The following is a 21,640-nucleotide window of genomic DNA, read 5'->3' as shown; positions in this document are numbered from 1 at the left end:
GCTATGAAGGCACGTGACTTTCGGTGCAGACCAACTTCCGCTGTGGAGTTCCGGTATGGAGTTGAGGTATCTTTTGTGAAAATTCAGTATGAATTGAACTGGTTTTGCTGCAATTTTGTTAACAGACAAACACACCAAAAATAATATCCCTGCACCACAGAAGCATATTTGTTTTTATGCTGCCTGCTAGTCTGCTAGTGTTTTTTCTGCTTGCAATATTGGTGCCAATGTAGCATGGCTGTCACCATTTTTGTTTCTTTGAAACTGATGCAACCATATTTGGATGAGAGGGCAGACCCGGGACAGTATCAGCACTGACAGGTGCACCTGCATCTTTCAGTACAACTGAACACTAAACGAGATCAAATGGCACTAACCTGCCACTCAGAGCAGCTGTGCCTTTGATTGTGACAATTACATTAAAAAAAAAAAATCACAGGAGGGACAGGATTAGAAATGAGTATATCAGAGGGACAGTTCAGGTTGAGCAACTTGGAGACAAAGTTAGAGAAACAAGGTTGAGATGGTTTGGACAGGAGAGTGGATATAATGGACAAAGGATGTTGAAGCTGCCCGGCAGGGGGAAAAAGAGGAAGACCACAGATGGTGTGCCAGAGGATGAGGTTAGGGATAGCGTGAGATGGAGGCAGATGATCCGCTGTAGTGACCTCCAAATGGCGCAGATTAAAGAAGAAGTAGTTATATAGAAATTCACCCCTGTGCAGCTGTGATGGTGGTGGTGGTGGTGGTGGGGATTAAATGTGTCCATTCCTCCTGTAAATCTTTCTTTTTTAAATGAGAGTCTGTGTGGATTGACTAAATTTTGAAGCAGTTGTAGGTACATAGGCATCCACACGGAGCCTTACATGCTCCTTACATCCTTACATAAAATTTACATAATTCTGACTCTTGCAGACTATTGTGTACTCATGGATGTGGGAGGCATAATACATGTTAAATTGTTGAAAGTATGCTCAGTTAGCTACAGCTTTGTTTAACCTTCTTAGATCCACCAGAAATGAGACAAATTCAATTCTAATCTTGTAGGGTTTTTACCTTACAATATAAAGTGCCTTGAGGTGACTGTTGTTGTGAATTGGTGCCATCCATCATTTTCTGCTGTTTATCCAATTCAGGGTCGTGGGAGGGCTGAACCCTATCCCAGCTGCCATAAAGCAAGAGAGAACCCACGCAGATACAGGGAGAACATGCAAACTCCACACAGAAAGGCCCCGGGCAGGTGGTGGATTCGAATCTGGGACCTTCTTGCTATGAGGTAACAGTGGTAACCACTGCTCCACCACACCCAGAATTGGTACTATATAAATAAAACTGAATTGAACTGATATGAATTCAATTTACCATTATATTAATTTAAACTGGGCCACTCTGAGCTCCAGCGCCCAGCAGCTGCAGTCCAGCTGTAGACCCTGGAGCACATTTGACCTGTACTGCCAGTTCAAAGGGAACAGCTGAGTTTTAGGTTCACAGAGCCAAATAAAAAGAGAAAATCAGTTTAAATGTTGCAAAACTCACATTAAAGTCACTGACTGTCATTACCTTGATGCCTGGTGCACTGTGTTCTCATTCAGACTCTTTCTGCCTGACTTACCACTGGTAAAATTTCATCTTGATTTTTATAATTTACCAGTTTTTAAACTGGTAATAACACACATAATATAAATAGTTGTGTATATTTATTTTTCCTCTGCTTTTTTACAGTAAAGGTTACAGACTCATTCTCCACCTCCTTACACCCCCCGATAGATTAGGGATAATTCATTACCACCTCTTCATACCACTGAGTTCATAAAACCAGTAAATGTTTTATGGTGAAGTTACTCATCCACACACAATACAAACAATGAGGACTCAGAAACAAAAGACAACATATTAGCCAGTTCAGAAAGATTTGGGGAATTTGTCTTTTAGATAATGTTTCCTGTTCTTCTTGTTTTGGTCAGCTTCAGTTATGTAGCTGAGATAAAAAGCATCTCAAAACTCAGATATAAATATGCATGTTGTATTCTGAATATGCAGAAAGTGCTGAACATCAGCAAAAATACTGCTGAAACACACTGGCTCTGTTAAAGTCCAGCAGTAACTTAAAAGAAATGTTAAGCTGTCACACTCTGATTCTCATGTCTAAAACCCAAAAAATACAAACGAGGTAGAAGAGTAAAATATGCCTGTAATTGTCTTGATGTGGCAGGAATAATAATAGTAATAAATGAGTAAAGTTGAGAATCATTATTTGAAAGTAGTACAGAATACCTGGTGGCTTCTCTGCATTAAACCATAAAATGTTGTAAAAAAGGGACACTAAAATTCAAAAGGATGCAGGAAATAAAGTGCCTGTTGCTCCAAACGTTCTGTTGGAGGATCTCCACCCATGCCTTAACTGAAAAAGCATACGCCAATGCAGTTGCATGTTACAGGCAATAAAAAAGTGTCATATGTAATAAGTAGATTCATACTATACCTACCACTGATTCATCCCTTGAGTTAGGTCCCTTTTAAAATGCTTGAATAATTCATAGGTCAGTGTTAAATGGCTTAATAAACAAAAACATTCTTGAAAATGGTCAGGTACAGGGACTGGACTGAAAATGAGTGAAAAGCTCCTTGGAAGCAAAATATGAAGGAATGAGGGGGGTTCAAGACTTTTGCACGGTGCTGTATAACCTTATTTTACTCGCTTGTTTCCACAGTAGATGATCCAGCAAATTTATGCCCAATGAAAAAAAAAAAAAAGAAAAAAGAAAAGCCAACTCTGTCTAAGCACACTCAACACAGCACCCTCTGTTATTCCTCATGCTGATGTTTTAAAACGCCAGGAAATCAGCGGCGGTCATGTGACACATCGGGGGCGGAGCTACGAGTCTCAGCCGGCCAGTAACAGCGCAGCGTCGGTCCAGGTCCCAGCAGCTCCATGGGAGAAAAAAAAAAAAAAAAAAAAAAAAACAGAGAGAGGAGACGAATAACGGTACACACTAATATTTATGGAGCCGATTCCCGCATACCACCGCACTGCACCCGCATCTCCACCTGTGATGAGCACGTGAAGAAGCGTGCTTGCAGACGGAGGTGGTGAACGCGTTTAGGGGCTGAAAGAAACAAGCGGTCCACCATTGTCTGCGTAGAAATAAGAATGGCGTGGATGTGGAAGGTAAGAGGGGGTTTCTCTTATTCATATGCTGCTGTCATAAAAGGAAGAAACGCACATAAGCAGCCTGAGACGTGTCCGGCTCTCTGTCAGTGTGCATTTTAGCAGATGTGTGATGAAACGTGATCCGGGCAGCTGCATGTGGCAGTGGTGATGCTCCACGGAGGTAATTAGCCCTCCTCTGGTTCTTGTCTGCTGCTTTTTTTTTTTTTTTTTTTGTGGAGTGGCTCTGAAATGTTATGGCTTTTTTGACTTGTGCAAATATGATGAAAGCAGATTCCTGTGCTTGTGTTTTGTTTTCACTCCATGTTTGTGTTTATTAAAAAAAATGGCAGCAGCAGCAGGCCAGGCAGCTGTGCACACACGATTCTTCATGAGATGTCAAGGTATTCACATGACCTGAGCTGAGGGGAAGTTAACAGATACCTCACATCCTTCACAGGAGGCAGATTTCTCTTAATTTGAAACTTGTGATTTCTCTTAATAAAGGATGAAACTAACAGTTATTGTCATTATGTTTTAAGTAACTTCTCCATCACAGCTTTCCAGAGTGCTTCACATAGTCCTGTGGCTCTCAGACTGTGGTCCATGGACGACCAGGTGACAATATGAAGTGAAACTAAGCTGAATGATTAATGATGTTGAGGACAGAAGTTGGGTATGCCGGAAAAAGTTTGAGCTGGCCAACAAGTCTGGCCAACAGGTTAAAGCTTGATGATGTTTACTTCAGGTTTGAACAGGAAATGGTCAGTATTTTTCATCACATTAATGTGATGGCTTTCTTTTATTCCAAATTCATTTCTGTTTTATGTTTACTAACATTTTGTTAATATTAACTATTTATTAACATTTTGTTGATATATTGTTACTTAAGGTACCAGTTAAAAGTTTGGGTGTCCAAACTTTTGACTGGTACTGTATAAAGACTTGATTCAGATTCAGATATTCAGTTTCAGAAGCAATGAAGTGTTGTACCAGTTTGCTTGATAAACTAAACTAAGCTAAACGATCCATCTACTAAATGAACTGGACTGAATTTTTGTTTTTACACAATAGTCATTTGGGCTTGAATTGTGAAGATAATGATAGTAGCTTTTTTCTTCTTCTTCTGGTAAACCAACAGTCTAAAACCCCCTGTCTGTTAAGCTTTGTCTAAAAAGTGTCAGAATTGTGTGCAAATTTTAATAACAGATCCACAGCTCACTGTTATCTGTCCATCCATCCATTTTCTTAACTGCTTGTCTAATTTATAGTTTGTGGGGGGAGGGGGGCACTTTTGCCCTATGACAGCTGGGCAGGGAGCTCTCCCAGATGTCATAGAGCGGAAGTCCTATGACAGCTGAATAGGCTGCCAGCCCGTTACAGGGCTTAATTTAGACTTCTGTTGAGTCCATGTAGAGCCTCGATGTAGAGCCTATGATGTAGCCTACACCGATGCCCGACGGCATTGCCAGCCTCTATACCTGTACGGGCTACATTGACATAGTTACATTTGTAGGGAGATGCGAGTCAGTTTACAGTGTAGGGTTTCAAAAGGCTTTGTGGTTATGACATACCTACGGTGGAGATTTAACTTGGAATTTATACCACTGTATTAAGTCTATGATGTAGATACGTTGTAACTGCAGACCCTTCTGAAAGCCTACGTTAAACACTGACATTCACCTCCCTGGAAATGTAACTACATGTCACGTTGACACTGATTGCCCCGATCAGTACTGTCCTTTCTATCTATTTCCAGCTACTTCGTGGCATTCATTTAAATTGACTTGAAGACAATGCACCAGCTGAAAGAAAGATTAGTTGAACAAGTCTGATAGTACACCAATTTATAATACCCATCATCTTCTTAGTACAAGGACTCAAAGGTTGCAGCAAGCTGGTAGAGGGAGATTGCAGAAACTGTCAGAAATGATGGGAGGGGTGGCACAAAGAGGTGGAAAATTTTGCGGGAACCCACCAGGGTCCCACCAAATAGCAGGAATCCTAGAGAGAAAAAAGTCTCAGCCTTTTAGATGTTTCTATTGTGGCTGGCTTCACATATACAGCACAGAGACACAGAGTCATTGCAATGCCACTCAGACAAACCCGCACAAGTACAAATGCTGGTGATGGTGTCAGCCAGTTGTGCAGTCTATGGCATAGGCTCTATACTGACTCAACCCAGAAGGCGAATCACCAGTTAACCTGACACACATGTCTTTGGACTGTGGGAGGAAGCCGAAGTACTTGGAGAGAACACAAACATGGGGAGGAACATGCAAACTGCACACAGAAAGGGCTGAGGCATCCGTAGTATTTGAGCCTGGAGCCTTCTTGTTTCAGTGTTAACCACTGCACCACTGTGTGGTGCAGGCTGAGAAGTTGCGCTCCACAGCCAACATATGATTATTATTACGGTAATTTCAGTCACGCTGTTGCAGGAAGCCCAGAAAGGGCTGAATTTGTGGTAAACAGACAAATGTAACAGTTAGTAAGTCGTTTAGTTTGCTTTGATCATTTGGGTAAAAAAAAAAAAAAAAAAAATCATGACAGTTCCCTCTGAGTTTCAGGTGATGTCTTAATTTTCTTTTTCTTAAACCAACACTTAAGTTAGTATGTTTGTAATAAAATGTTCACCGATTAGTTCTTTATTTCTCAGTTATCATTTTCATGTTTAAACTGTCAAAAAGTAGTGAAAAACATTTTAGGTGTCTTGTGTTCTCCAAACAGAAGTCCAGATCTTAAACATAGTGTGTAGTTTGCAAAGATACAAGACAGAAAACTAAAAGGTGGATTTAGCACTGTTGCCTCACAGCTAGAAGGCCTGGGTTCGAATCCACCTTGGCTTGGGCCTTTCTGTGTTGAGTTTGCATGTTAACTGTGTTAGCCCTGCAACAGGCTGGCGACCTGTCCAGTGTGTACCCCGCCTCTCGCCCTATTACAGCTGGGATAGGCTCCATGTGATTGGCTGATTAGATATTTGTGTTATTGAACTGTTGAATAGTAGTATCTAACAAAGTGTCTCTTTTGTTGTAAGCTGTGTACTTAAAGCTTAATGCTGTCACATACTGTCATAGATCTCAGTGTGTTGTGGTGATACTGAGGCTTTCAGTGTAGCTGAAGATGTTAGATATTGTTTTGTGCCTTTTCAGGGGAATTTGCTTGTTCATTTCTCTCTCAAAAAAAAAAAATCAGTAGAGTCAGTTTATGAGCATCACGTGTTTTGTCACATTTAATGTTTTAATCCTTTTTTTTTCCTCTGTCAAAGTTCATAGTTTTTATTATTTAGAGGCACTTGGGATGCTGTCAGTCATCTAACGCCCACAACCTCCTCTTCAGCTTCATCAGGAAACAATATGTCACTTCCAAAACTTTACTGTCACACCCGCGTCTGCTCGGTTAGGCTCTTTTTGTTATGGGAGACAGCAGTTAATTTCACACTAGATTTGACACTGTAATATCAAAAGCGGGGAAAAAAGAAAATATAATTACACGGTACAAGTTTCAGAGTGACTGAACGAAATGTAAACTAGAAGTGGACGCAAGTAAATGAGCTGTAACTTTAAATTAAATGATACCAATGTTCTTGTTTCTTGTTAGCTGCGTTAAAAAGCAGCTTATTAATAGTCTGATGTAGTTATTGGCATACTTAAATCCAAACCCACCCAGAGCAAATGCTTATGTCTTTGATATTTTGATCCTATAATACTATTTTTCCTTTTATGCTCTTTCTACTTTGTGCTCTGTATGATGTCAGTATGAGTAAATGTCTTTAATATTATCAGGCAGGCACTCTGGCTGTGAGTGCAAAAGTTCCACCTACCTGCTATCCAGACCTTCTGATTATGAGTCATATCTAATCAGAAGGAAGTTAGCTTAAAGAGAGATGAGCTAAAAGCTTTTTTTTTTCTGACATGATGAACTCAGGGTCTGCACCAAGGCTCAGTGTTATTTTGAACATGCAAAGCTACTATAGTAGAGTCTAACAATAAAATATAGAGCTTGAGCAAAGTCATTTGTATTTACTTGTTGCAAATGTCAAAGTGAAAACGAAAAAAAAAACAAAAAAACATGCAAATGACTATGTTCCATTGCTGCTGAAACATGTAGATAATAGCAGTTTAGAAGATGAGTTTACATTGATTCAGTGCAATTAAAAAAGCAGCAATCAAAGCAAAGACTGATGAAAATCAGTCTATGGCATTTATGTTGGTGACATTTATGTTTTTACGTTGAAGAAGACCATCTGACATTTTAATCTTTTGCCAGTTTTCTCTCCAGTGGAAACTTGAATGTTGGTGGTTGTTGAAGTCATATATATTTCATGGATATTCTGATAATCTTTTATCCATACACCAAATTTTCTATCTCAGCCTCTTTTACAGATTTTTTCTTGTTGTTTTTACAATTTAGGTACTTTCTTTTGCATTTTAAATGTTTACTACCAATTGAAATGTTAACTACTGACAATTATTAGATAAACAAATTAATGCACAAATTAAAGCCAGGTTTGAAGGGCCAACATGCTACCAGATATCAGGTTATTGTAGTGGCTTATATTCTAATTTAACAGAAAATTGTTAAGGTTATTTGTCAAGACCCAGGGAAACACTGGCACTCTTATTTTTCAGTTGTGAAGTACTCCTGTGAGTGCATAACAGTATCTTGGTCCCTTTACAGGGTAATTTTGGTTTATTGCAACCTAGAGCATTTTCCATTGTGACAATTGCAGGTCTCTGGGTCATACCAGCTCAGCCATCTCAACCCCCATTCTAGAGATTTGGGGAATGAAGAGTCTCATAAAACTGCATCTAACTGAGTAAACTCAGAAATTAGCTGCATTAAAATGGCTTTTTTGTTAACTGCATTAGGAAAATCCCTGTGGGAATGCTTGTGGACTGACTGACCTAACTGCCCTAATAGCCACTTTGTTTGGTGTGTGTTTGTGCTGGAATAGGAGCAGCAATGATAACACATACAATGATGTTTTCTTGTTGTGATAGGTGATTTCAGAGGAGGTGAATCACTGTTTTCTTTTTGTAGATCCACACCTTGGATTGCTGTCATCCATGAAAACATGAATATTTTCCACATCTGGCGCAAACAGGTCCCAGTCATTGCAGCAAATATTTTCCTCCAATATCAGCAGCAGAGCAGAAATTATCTTTCAGGGCAGTCTTTTTGTCTTTCAGGACTTCTCTGCTTCTGTGTCCATCGTGTTTGCCTGTTTGATTTAACTCCTCACTTTACCCATAATGGCCCACCCATTCAACCATTTTCTGCCATTTCTCTGGGTCAGGGGGCTACCAGTCTAAGCAGAGATGCACATTTCCCCAGCCACCTCCTCCAGGTTTTCTGGGGGGGCACTGACACATTCCCAAGACATCCGAGAGATGTTATCTCTCCGGTGTCTTCTGAGTCTGCCCCAGGGCCTCCTCCTGGTAGGACATGCCTGAAACACCTCACCTTAGGAGATGCCTGGGAGGCATCGTAGTCACTTCAACCACCTTAACTGGCTCCTTTCTCTGAGCTTCTCCTGAATGACTACGATCCACCCTTTCTCCAAAGGAGAGCATAGCCACCCTTTGGAAGAACTCATTTCCATTGCTTGTATTCGTAATCTCATTCTTTTGGTCACTAACCAAAGCTCAGGGTTATGCTCTGTTAAGTTTTCATATGTATTGGCTCAAAAAAGTAGAAAGAGTAAAAATGACATAAACAACAGTATATATGTATTTTTAGATAGAAATTGTAATGTGTGTACACCAGTTTTAATTTTTTAATTTTTTTTATTTTATGGTGACTATGTAAATATACACACACATGACCCCAGAACCTATGGTTCGTGACTGAGAGCTTTTTCATTTGCAGTTTCCTACCAGGTAGGGCCTGCAAAGAGACATCTGAAATGCAGAGTTCCCCCTTTGTCAGCTCTGTTTTAATTGGAGGGAGCTCATCCGTGAAGAACTGTGCTTAGGCTGGGAAAGGCTGTCGCTGTTGTCCTCTGTCCTAACAGTTCAGAATAAGCCCTCTATCACATCTCATCAAAACACAGCTATGCTGCTGTTACTGCTAACCACATATGGCAGAACAGGGCCAGAGCAGCAAATGTGCCCAATGGGGTCATGTGGGTGCACATCAGCCAAAGCACACCCACACAAACGCTCGAGCAGAAATTTCAGATTAATTAACACCTGCACGCACACACGCACACACACACACACACATGCAGACATACAGTCATTAGTGTTTGTAGAGAGGTGCTGTTATGACTATTGGGGAATGTAGCGAGCGTCCCATTTCTTAAGAGTTTCAGGGATGAATGGCACTTCTCTGAGTCCCCACCCCCCCACCCCCCCCCCCCCCCCCCACCCCCCCTTGTCTCGTGTGATTATGTTGCTGCAGAAGCAGAGCTGATAAAAAGTATCCCGTCACAGTTTTAGAGAAAGTACGGGGCACCAGAAGGATGTTGAATGAGGCGGATACTCCAGTTTATATTCAAACTGTTATCAAATCCCTGCTCAGAGTCCCCTTTGTGTTATTCTCTGCTTTTATCTGTTTCCCTTCTTGAGTGTGAAGTTTACAGGAGAAGTCTGGGAATCCATTGTTTTATAGTTGTGTGGCCGCACAGGGAGATGAATACTTTTAAGTCTTAAAGTAGAATAGATCAATTACTTACAGTTAAATAGGTTCTTACACAGTAAGGGTACATCGAGTACTTTCTGAACTACTTCAGCAGAAGTTTAGATTTACTCATAAATATGCTAAATCTCAATTCAGTATACATCAGAAATCCAAAACCATAACTTCAAGTTTTATCTGAAAAGTAAAAAAGCAGTATTGATTCTTAAAATTAGGGAGATGTTAGGGTATACACTCACTGGACACTATTAGTTTCACCTTGCTCGTACAAGGTTAGACCCCTTTTGCCTTTACAATTGCCTTAATTCTTCATTGCACAGATTCAACAAGGTGCTGGAAACATTCCTCAGAGATTTTGGTCGACAGTGACACGATGGCATCACACAGTTGCTGCAGATTTATCAGCTGCACATTCCATTCCTTTCTATTCCATTCAGTTCAATTCAATTCAATTCAATTCAATTCAATTCAATTCAATTCGTGCCAAATCACAGCAACTGTCTGTCATGGTCCTGTGTCTTCTGCCCAGTGTTTTGAGTTTTTTGGTGGTTCAAGTTCTGTTATTGTTAAATATCTTCAGTTTGTTTCGTAGGTTGCTTGTGGTTTAGATTTTGCATCTTTTTGCTTAGTTTGTTTTCAGTTCTGGCCATTTTGTGAGTTTTGTACCCTAGCCTATTTTTCTTCATGATTTTATTCTTAGTCTTGGTTCTGCTTCTTTGTAATGTTCCTTGTGATTGCTTTCCTGCCCTCCTATGTTCTGTGTCAGGTCCACGTCCCTGTTCCCATGTCTAGTTACTTCCTGTTTTATTTTGTTAGCCTTGTGTCTTGTCTTGTGTGCGTTGTGTTCAGTTTTGCTTCCCCTTGTCACATTAGTTAGATTCTGTTTACCTGTGTCTTGTTTTCCACAGCTGTGTCCTCTCTCCCTAATTACTTCATGTCTGTATTTAAGTCCTTCACTTTTCCTCAGTTTTTTTGTCATGGCTGCACTCATGTTGTGTTTTCCTTGATTCTAAGCTTGGTATTTCTGGCTTCAGCTCTGACTTGCCTACATGTTCTGTTTATATTTTCGAGAGACTTCTGCATTAAAGCTGCTTTTGAGTTAAGTCCTGTCTCCTGAGTCCTGCATATTTGGTCCAACTCCACATTCCACACAGCTGTTACACGACAGTCGCCTTGCCTCATGCAAATCTCCCGTTCCACCACATCCCAAAGGTACTCCATTGGATTGATATCTAGTGAAAACAGTGAGCTCACTGTCGTAATTAAAAAAACAAAAAAAACAACAGTTTGAGCTTTTTGACATGGTGTGTTATCCTGTAGGAAGCAGCCATCAGAAGCAACCTCAATTGTAGTCACAGTTGTTTGCTCAGAGAGTTGTTGAGGTATTCACTCTGGTGCTTTGTTATTTTTGCACTACATTGGATGGTCATAGTGATGAGGATCTCCATGAAATTGTCCAAAATGTCTTGGTATGCTGAACCGTTAATAGTTCCTTTCACTGGAACTAAGGGGCCGAGCCCAACTCCTAAAACACAACCCCACACCATAATCCCCCCTCCACCAAACTTTACACTTGGCACAATGCAGTCAGACAAGTACCGTTCTCCTGGCAGCTGCCAAACCCAGACTCATCTATCAGATTGTCAGATGGAGACGTGTGATTTGGAACTTCAGAGAACACGTCTCCACTGCTCTAGAGTCCAGGCTTGGATGCAGCTGCTCGGCCATGGAAACTCATTCCATGAAGCTCCGTTCTTGAGCTGATCTGAAGAACGCATAACATTTCTGTGACTGACTCTGGAGAAAGTTGGTGATCTCTGTTTACTGTGCGCCTCAGCATCTGCTGACCCTGCTCTGATTTTATGTGGCCTGCTACTTCATGGCTGAGTTGCTCCCATTCCCAATCACTTCCATTTTGTTATAATACTGAGGAAAGGAAATTTTACAACTAGACTTGTTGCACAGGTGGCATCCTATCACTGTACCACTCTGGAATTCACTGGGCTCTGGAGAGCGACCCATTCTTTCACAAATGTTTGTAGAAGCAGTCTGCATGCCTAGGTGCTTGGTTTTATACACCTGTGAGCATGGAAGTGATTGGAAAACCTGAAATCAATGATTTGGGTGGGTGAGTGAATACGTTTGGCAGTATAGTGTATTACAGTCTTCGGTAAAGATTGATCAAAGTCAGATGATTATCTCTGTAGGATCATCACTGTGAATGACCAAGCTTGAGGCCTAAAAAGATAACAAAAGCTGTCGTTTGTCTAGCGGCCACCTGAGTCTGGCTCCAAAAGCAGGCCAATCCCCTTTGGCTCCCGACTTTAAATTTCCCGAATCATGTTTATGGCCTTTTTAAAAAATGTTTTTGGACTCTATGGGTCGTTTACTGCTTTGACTGACAGGTGGCTCAGCACAGCCAGCTGTAGCTGATTGGTGTCTGTGAGGCTTCACCTCAGCTAATTGGAGCCACTGAACTGGACCGCTCTGATGTGTTTGTGCTGCTGGTGCCTTTTGGAGCATTTTAATGGCATTATTTGGTACAATATATGGTTTACTGTTTGATACAGACTAAGTTTATATTGTACCTTTGCTAAGTGAAATTCTGATATTAAATTAGCCTATTAATTTACACTAATTAGCAGATATCCATGTCTGTGTGCTGCACCTGTACAGTTTATGGTTGCAGCTTGCTAACCAAGCCTGCTAGTGGCAATTGATAACTTTTCTTCACATTGTCGTTCAAATATGGTCATTTATGGCTCCAAAAATAGCGGCCAACATAACACGGATGCTTAAGTAACCCTGCTCATATTGTCACATCATTTTCATTGTTGATACAGCAGCATTATTAGATATAGTGATTATAACTTATGTCAAGAGCCACTGCAAAAGTACCTAATTTAGCCGTGCGTGAACATATTTCATATTCTACCAACATTCTACTAATATTTACAGTTTCAATAAATAACAATACTGCTATCATATTTTATATATCAAACGTGAGGAGAAATCTGATTTCATCTAAACTTAAGCTGAGTCTCCTTTCTGATTCAAAGACCTCAAAGAAAGTCTTTGTCTTTTGCTCTGCTGTTGCAGTCCATCCTCTGAACCCTTTTGAGCCAACAGGATACCATTTAAGCGTGTGGCTGCTTTATTATGGTAATGTAACCTACATTTATTGTGCAAATACACACACACACACACACACTGCTGCAGAAGCTAGTGCATGGCTAGCTTATTCACAGTGGCAACCAAGGGCAATAACTTCCCTCCAGATCTGGCGTTAATCCACAGTGCAGCAGTCGTAGTAGTAACCTTTCACTCACACAAGGGATCTTATCAGCATCTGGGAAGACTTCCGACTTTGTCTTACTCATTCTCATTGGTTGTGTTGTTCAGGCAGTTCTAATCCTGTTGTGTTTAATCATGTGCTGCTGTGCCAGTTCAGGCTGCTTGAGCTTTTCTGATACGAGTTGAGCTGCCAGCGCCGGTCATCCTTTTTTTTGGTCCCCTTACTGGACTAAACACAAAGAAACGACACACAGAGTTTAATGAAGGAGGTGATGTGGCAGCCTAAAAATTAAGTTCCTATATAATTGCAGTCACGGTCAGCAGCATAAAATTACGTGTCGCTCACAAAGAACCTCTGGGCCGTAACCCCTATTATTACTGTACATGCTTTCACAGTGGAGCTGTAATGCCAAGGCTGAAGTTTTAAACTTTAATTACCCTGAAACAAGAGGACAGAGTGACAATTCATGCAGAAAAGATTTGAGTGCAGTTATTAATCTGCCATTGTTTTCTGTAATCATTACACTAGACTGCACACTTAGCTATATTTCCATCAGAAAGTTTAGCTTGCTTCAGTCTGTATTGACTGAAATAAAATCCCAACTTTCAGAAGAGCAGGAGCTAAGTTATCCTCAGGGGTTTGGTTTTCATCTCCCTAAAACAAATGTCCATATGGTGCCTCGATTTGGCAAAACTTGGCAATGCTGTTTTTTCTTCTGTCATAATGTGTTTATGTTTTTAAAATTACTGCTCCAGTCATTTGTGATTTCACCAGTGAGTCATCTGAGTGAGAGTTTAATGAGATGTTTAAAAAAGTGGTAATCAGTTGTATTTTTTTTTTACATCTGGTGCATCTTCAGAATATTATATTATGACTTTTAAGACTTGTGCGGTGAATCTTTGTAGAACCTACAACATAACCTACGTAAGTCGTCAATGTTGTTGCCGGCACTTATGCTTGTGCGTGGTGCATTATGTGTTACCTAGTGGTAATGATAGAAACAAATAAAATGCTGATACCGTTTTTGCGTCCTGTATCCCTGCTCGTTGTTGTGGTCAGTTTTCTTGAGGGGTAAAGATATTTGTCCCTCAGATTTTTCAACATCTTTGTACATTCCCTCACATCGATTCCAACAGTTTCAGTCTCGCTGTTAAATTCCAAAACTGCAGCAAAAAGGTAGCCAGACGTGCACATGAGGAATCTACGGTACTGAACAGGTTAATCACAGTAGTTGTCTGCTCTGTACACGTGATGTGTACTTACATATCTAGGGATCTGTATGTCAGGTTATGGTGTAGGGTTCAGAGGGGCTTCTGATTACAATGTAGGTTACGATGTAGATTTCCAGCTGAACCATAAACCACCCATTATTCTGCAAACTCTGATCCGTTCTTAATTTATAGCAGAAACTTCATACTAGAAGCAGAGACATTTTAAGGGAAAGAAATTTTCTAAATAATCAAATTTAAATATATTGGATAATTCTGTAACAGCAAAAAGGTTGGTGGTAGTTTAACTTCCAAAAGAAAAAAAAAAAGCATTTTAAAACCTTTTTTTGGGACATCAGCATACATTTTGCTTGTAGAAGGACCTTGCTAGATCTTCATATTGAATAGATAATCTGATTACAATTTTGAGAACCTTTCTTTCACAGGCCACTGTGGCTCACGTGCTGTTACCGGCACGTTTCCCTGTCTGCTACTGTATCCTCGTCACAGATTGAGGTTGGCTCTGAATTTCCGACTTTTGGGGAGATTTTTGCATTGAATTGCAGACATTTTAGAGTTAGCAGAAGCAGCTGTAGCAGTAAAATACAAGGCAGCTGGCTGCATCTGGATTTAGCAGCTCCTCATTGTTTCTTTGAAGGCAAATTAACTGCTTGGCAAGCATTACGTCAGTGTCTTACGTAGTGACGTAGATTGCACATGCACAGCACAAACGTGTTGAGGACCTCTCGGACAGCAGGACCTCAGGACTTAAAGGGTCACACGCCATTTCAGGATTAAGACTGGCCTCTCAACATTTCACTATCCACTGGGATTTGAGCTTCTACTTGTAGATAAACAACAAGTCAGTGAGTCAGAGACAAAATTGCCAAAGTGGCAGATCCTTGATGGTCAGATGGCATCATCCGCCCCTGACGATTCCCTGGACAAGCTTTGGAGTTCTGGGTTAGAAAATGATCCAGAGGGCCACAGGCCAACCTAACAGCAGTGTGGAAATGGCAAATACCGGATGGACACACAGTGTATGTATGAAGGCAGATTTGTCTCTGAGCTGTGAACACCTGCTGATGCAGATAGAGGCCCTGTCTGTTTTTTGGTGAATACTCAGGTAGAGCACAGAGCTGAAATTTAAGAGATGTAGAGAAGGGAATCAGCAAGCCGTTTTGTGGGTTTTACAGTGTCATTTTAAATCATTACAATATTATTTTCATTGTGAATTTAAGGAATTATTTTTTGATGAATTAAAAATCTGAATGCCGATTGTTGTTCTCCACAAAGTGATGTTTTCTAGCATTTATTGTTTTGTCTGATGCAGTGTTAATTTTGTTGACGAAATATTTTCATCATAGTTTTTGTCAACGACCCTTTTCATGACAAAAATGAGACGATTACTAAATTAAAAACCACCTAAATAGATTAAAAATGATGACGATTTGTCAAGATGAAACCATTTTCGAAAGTGTAAATTCATTTTCTTGCGAAATTAATTAACACTTTCATCAAGACGAAAGTGTCAATTAATTTCGTCATCGTTTTTATCCTTTTAGGTGGTTTTAATTTAGTTATCGTCACATTTTCGTCATGGAAAAAAGGGTCGTTGGCGAAACCTATGATGAAAATATTTCGTCAGTGAAATTAACACTGGTCTGAAGAACCCTCTGAAGCCAACAAACATTCACTTTAGAATAATGTTAAAAGATGATAGCAGCAAAACTCAAAGAATGTGAATATTGGCCTGAAAGCTGCTATAATCAGCAAATGTTTATTATTTCTACTTGAAAATGACTTAACAGTTAATCAGTTAACTTGCCCACCAGCCTGCAGTGGATTACCAGAGCGGAAGAACCATTGCAAATTTCAATCCAAGAAGCTTGCGTTGGGGTGCGTCCAAACAGGTGACAAGATCCTCTCTGGAGAAGAAACTGAGTGTTAAAATACCACCACAATAGCAGCTGGTAGGGAAATTAACAAGACAGGAAGGGATGGAGCCTGCTAGTAAATCAGTTCATGACTTTGTTGCTCTCTCAGATGAATACAAATCAAAAGAAAAGTAAAAAAAATGCTAGTTTAACGATATACTGGGGGATCAGCTAATAAGCCCTAGTCAAGTTGATGTGTGTGACACTGGACTTAGGGTTCCTTTTATACCAGAATTAGAGTTCAGAATGTTAGTAGTTGAGTAATTCGATTAAACTCTGAAGTGAAACAGCAGAACGGTGTCCTACATCTAGGTGGTAAACAGGACATGGACGATGGTGGTGGGGTACAGAGTTAGCAGATGGCTGATGGAGACTTCAGATGAGTCTCTCTGAACGTCCGGGATGAGGTGGGCTGTTGCAGAGAGGACATTCTGAAAGGCAGATGACAGAAAAGCAATGAGGCAAGAAGATCAATGGATCAAAGTCATGATGAAAATGACAATGAGGAGAGTGTGAGAGCGTTTGAGAACAGAAATGACACAGAGCAGCATGAATAGACCAAACACCCAGGAATGCAGACAGTTATTAGGAACCAGATCTTCTTGATTTAAATGTATGTGTATGTGTTATTAGTAAACTCCAATAAGCATTTTCCAGTGCTTTTGCTCAAACGATCAGTTGATAGAATCTTTGCAACAACAAAACTAAATATTCAATGGAGAGAAGAAAACTCCAGCAGAGCAAAAAACAGTCATCTCCAAACTGTCCACACCCCATGATTCTTATCAGTCATTAACAATAGAAAAGAATTTTAATGAGAAAAAAGTCTGCACAATAGCATCAGCAATTGTATTTACAAAAATCAAATTCATTCAGATTAATTTCACTCTGTATTTTCACCTGTACATCTATGTCATACCTGCAGTAGTTCTGTGCCCCAGCAGTTTGATTACCGCTGTGTTACAACAGCCATTAATAAGGCGACCTAAGTCAAGCGTCACCTTGTGGATATACAGATTAGTCTGCTTGTTTTCTGCTGTTGTTTTCTTCCCTGGAACACTTTCCAGCACTCTTAATCACAAATTTCTGCTCAATTATCAGCTTTTAGGAGCATTTATTCCTTCAGTTTCTGTTAATTTCCAAGCATAAAGTTACAGTGTTACAGAGAGTTACAACCCGCAGCCAGTTGGATTCATTTGAGCATGTTGCACTATTGCTGGATTACATTTGGCAAGTCCCTGTCTGCACATTGTATGCTTGGCAAGGCCTAAGAGCTTGTTGTACTCTTGGCAAGGCCTAACTGCCTGTTGGCACAGGAGCGATCCAAAGCCCCAGAAGAGACAGATCAGCAGAGGCCATGTTTGGTAAGGAGTTATGCTCTCCATAGACTTGGATACAACTTAGAAATGCTGCCCAAATGACAAAAAAAAGAATCAAAGGGACAGTTCGATGTGTCAGACTGAGTGGGAAGGTTGTACGTTAACTGAACAAATGGTTCAAGTGCTGCCTCCTTAAACATCCTACAGCAAAATACTGAATCTCATTTAGTTTCAGTGGCTTGTTTGCACCTGACCCTGACTCTACAACTGCTTGGGGCAAAGGGGCAAGCAAAATCCTTCTTCAGAATATCAATTTAGTGTGGTAATTTTCTAAAATCCTGATGTAGGTCACAGCTCGCATCCTTATGGCTGCTCAAAAAGTGATTTTGTTTTCATAAACTTAAAAAATCCAAACCAGCAAAGCTGAATTTGGTGCAGGTTAGCCTCATCACTAGTGCAGTATAACCTTGATCTCACAGCCATGCTGCTGTAATCCTGTATGCATTTTCTCAACGGCTTTTCCAGACGGTGAGGTGGCAAGATCAGGCTCGGCTGTTACCCTGAGTAACGCCTGATTGTGTGCAGCTCGCCTTCAGCTCTCTGCGCTCCGCCCTTGAACCAAGCCTCTGAGCAAGCAGAAAATCCCTGTAATTGCATTAGTGTTGTCTAACTGTGAGCTGTGTGCCACGCCTGCTCCTGGCAGACCAGCTTTTTAGCCTAATTTATTGCCCTGACATGTTAGGATTTATTTCCATCCTGCTGGTGAATTGTGGATGACATATACAGCATCAGATATCCTTGACGAATATCCTGGCTTTGATTCAGTTTCTCCTCTCATTGGAGTGTTAGGTAGTGCTATAAACTCAGTGATGTGCTCAGTGGAAAAACATGCCTGGTCATAGTATAGGCCCTTTGCTGAGGGCTCTTGACCAGGCTAATAAAAGGTTGCAGTGACACTGTTATTATCCCCACTGGAAGCCTGGCAGTGCTGTGGGCACCAGCATTGGGACGCTGATTGCCGGCGTGAACCGAAGAGACTGACAGACGCAAATAAAGCCCGGTGGTTCAGTGAGAGCATTAAATAAAGAACAGTCACTGTGTTTTTTTTTCTCTCCATGAACTAAAACTCACCACCTGCTTTCATGCTTGCATATGCCTCCAAACTTCCTCTTGTTGTGGTCAGTTATGAAAAATGGGGAGCAGGCAGCATTTCAAAGCGCCAGCATGCACTCCGGGTGATGTTGCATCTGCTTAGTGAGGCTCACTGCTCTTGTTTTGTGTCATGTTTGAGGTTCGGCGGCCATTCTGTGATTGCTTTCAGTGTCCAGATTTGTATTTTTGGCTTCTTATTGATCTGCCTCACAACTGCAGGCGTTGGGTGCCGTTTTTGTTGTTGACTGTGACACTGCTACCACCTCCCCAAACCTACTCCCCGCACACTCACACTGAATGCCGCCACTCTCCCAACACAGAGTGGCAGCGATCCACAGAGGCTTTGACAGACTCTGCAAAGTTTATTGTAATTTTGCAGAGCGAACACCTGCGTGTGCCACATAGCGGGTTCGTTTGGTGGTCTTCGATTCACCTGGCTGGGTTGTTTATTGTGTGCAACAGCTGCTCCACTTTAAGTTTCATAATGCCGTCGGTAAAGCTCTTAAAGCACCTTCACAATCTAAGAGGATTAATGAAAAACAAAGAGGTGTGCTGGCAAATCATTTGAGTGCATTTACTGTTAGAAAGCTCAGAGAAATTTCTGCTGCTGTAAACAACTTAGATTTTCTGCTCCACAATAAAAGCCATAAATGCTCAGAGTGAGACATGACTTTAAAAATATGTCCTAAATGCAACATATGCTCTATGCAATCCAACATATCCTATTTGTTCCACTGCTCAAGAAGATACTCCTCCACATCCATCTTTTCTTATGCTCATTAACTTGCAGCGTCATCTTGACAGACGTGTAGCAAATGTTTCTGGCTAATGTACTGGGATTCTGCATTAATCATTAGTGAAATACAAGGATGCACTAGCAACATTAAGGGTGCGCATTTATGCCAGTATATCAACTGAGTTTTCTGTGCAGTTTCTTTTTATATATATTTTGGGCATTTTAGGCCTTTATTACATAGGACAGTGTAGAGTAGACAGGAAACTGGAGAAAGAGGGTGAGTGACATGCAGGAAATTGCCTGGGGCTGACTCAAACCAGGCCACTGCATTAAGAACTGTAGCCTTTGGTACATGAGATGCCTGCTCAATAAGCTGAGCTATAGGGGCACCCCAGCTGTGCAGTTGTCGTAGTAAAAGAATCTCTCAAAGTCAAAGAGAAAACAAATAACTTTGCTTCTTACAACAATGCATTTGTCACCTCAAGGTATCGCAGTCGTCATCCGTCTGAAGGCTGAACTTCAAACAGGACAAATTCCCTTTTGATGCTGAGCTACTTTAATACTCTACGTGCATTCCTGCTTCCCAGTCTCTGGCATCCTTGAGGAGACATTTTCATGTCAAATGCATTTCTTTAACAAATAACACTTTTTAGAAAATCTCTGCAGAGGCCGAACTTCTGTTTAGTGAAGTGTTGAAGGAAACTGTCAGGGCTGTTTGTTCCTCCGTCCTGCAGATGATGCATTGCATCTGTCTTTCTAATCTTTCCACATTCTCAGATGTCTCCGTGTTTGCACTTTTGATAAATACATATACTTAGATTTCTCTGTGTGAGCAGTCATGCTGTGCATAATCACTAGCAATGAGATGAGGCTTTATTATGAAGTTATGGAGGCATCCTATTGAGTTTCAGGGGAAATATCAGTTGCTAAATGTCAGTAATCCTGCTCTGGCATTTGGCAAATTAAAATGGATTTTCTCTGGTCGATGTTTTTCTCAACAGCCAGATTCCCCCCTGCCTTCGCCCTTCAAACACAAAGACAGAGAGAATAATTGGTATTCTGTTGTAAAGTACTCCATAGAATTCAAAAGCCTGGTTTGCAGCATCTGCACTCTCATGTGTGTTGGTTTTTCTTTCCTTTTTTTTTTTTTTTGTTGCACTAAAGTTTGTCTTGCAAACTGGTTGTGGTCACGACTTGTGGCCCAAATGTGGGACATTTGTGCTGGATGGAGAGCAACTGATGCATTACTGTACAGTAGCTTTGTCCTTGGCCGGCAGTGCGGTCTCTTCTGCCCGATAGCCATCTGCGGCTATAAGAGCCAGCCCTTAAAAACTCAAATATGACAGAAGGATAAAGCTGAAATGGCTCTTGTCATAAGTGAGCGGCAGAAGTCATTTTCTGTGATTGGCTAAATGCCGGGAGGCATTTTGGCTGTCTCCAAAAATAACCCCTACAATAGGAGTTATGCATATTATAGACGAGGGAACGTTTAGTCATCATTTTTCCATCATAAAGCAAAAGTGAGCAGGTGGTCTGATATATTGATTTACTGTATCTTTGTAGCCAGGCTTGCTTGCCTTCACACTGAGAGCTATTAAGGTTTATTGATTTTTTTTTGATTTACAGTTAATCGGTTTGAACCAGGTTCAACAAACATACATTAACGCCTCGACATTCACCCCCATTTATCTGAAAAAAAAAAGAAAAAAAAAAGAGCCAAAAGCTTGGAAGCATTTTGTTCATTGAAGTTTTATGAGTAGCACACCGTAATCCAGCAAGTATATGCTCCTACAGATGACAGAAAGTGTAATAAACTAACTTTTTTGCTGTGTACGCACTGTGTCTACACTATAAGGAACTGTTATTGCTCTTGTGTTGGTATCTAAAGTAGTTTGAATTGTGAGGCTTTGTGCATTCAAACGATGTATAATCCGGGCCAGAACCATTTAAAAAGCAGCGGGAGAACACAGAAGAGTGTTAGGCGATGATCAGTTTATTTAGTTAAAGATGCACATAACATTAACCACATTAAATATGTAGCACTCGCGGTGTAAAAATAAATGTGTCTCTTTTCCAGAAAAGCTCCATATTAAAAAAAAAAATGTGTTAATATTTTATAGTGGAGTTTCAGGCAAAGCAGAACAGAATTGTGCAACACAAAGGGCTGCTTAATCTGCACAACATCCTCTACTTTGACAAGGTT

The 21,640-nt window shown here is 40.7% G+C and overlaps 1 protein-coding gene across 1 annotated transcript in view; it reads left to right on the top strand.

Moving 5' to 3' along the window:
* Positions 1–3,010: 3,010 nt before the first annotated feature.
* The window catches only part of st6galnac3 (ST6 (alpha-N-acetyl-neuraminyl-2,3-beta-galactosyl-1,3)-N-acetylgalactosaminide alpha-2,6-sialyltransferase 3), a 133,726-nt gene continuing 115,096 nt past the window's right edge, over positions 3,011–21,640 (top strand). The window contains 1 exon segment of the mRNA XM_030751589.1: positions 3,011–3,169. Within this exon segment, the coding sequence (XP_030607449.1) occupies positions 3,152–3,169 (18 nt within the window). The 5' untranslated portion in view covers positions 3,011–3,151.

The sequence above is a fragment of the Archocentrus centrarchus genome, chromosome 17 (genome assembly GCF_007364275.1).
Source record: "Archocentrus centrarchus isolate MPI-CPG fArcCen1 chromosome 17, fArcCen1, whole genome shotgun sequence".
Classification (NCBI taxonomy): Eukaryota; Metazoa; Chordata; class Actinopteri; order Cichliformes; family Cichlidae; genus Archocentrus; species Archocentrus centrarchus.
The sequence above is the reverse complement of the archived record's forward strand: the minus strand, read 5'-3'. Positions and strand labels throughout refer to the sequence as shown.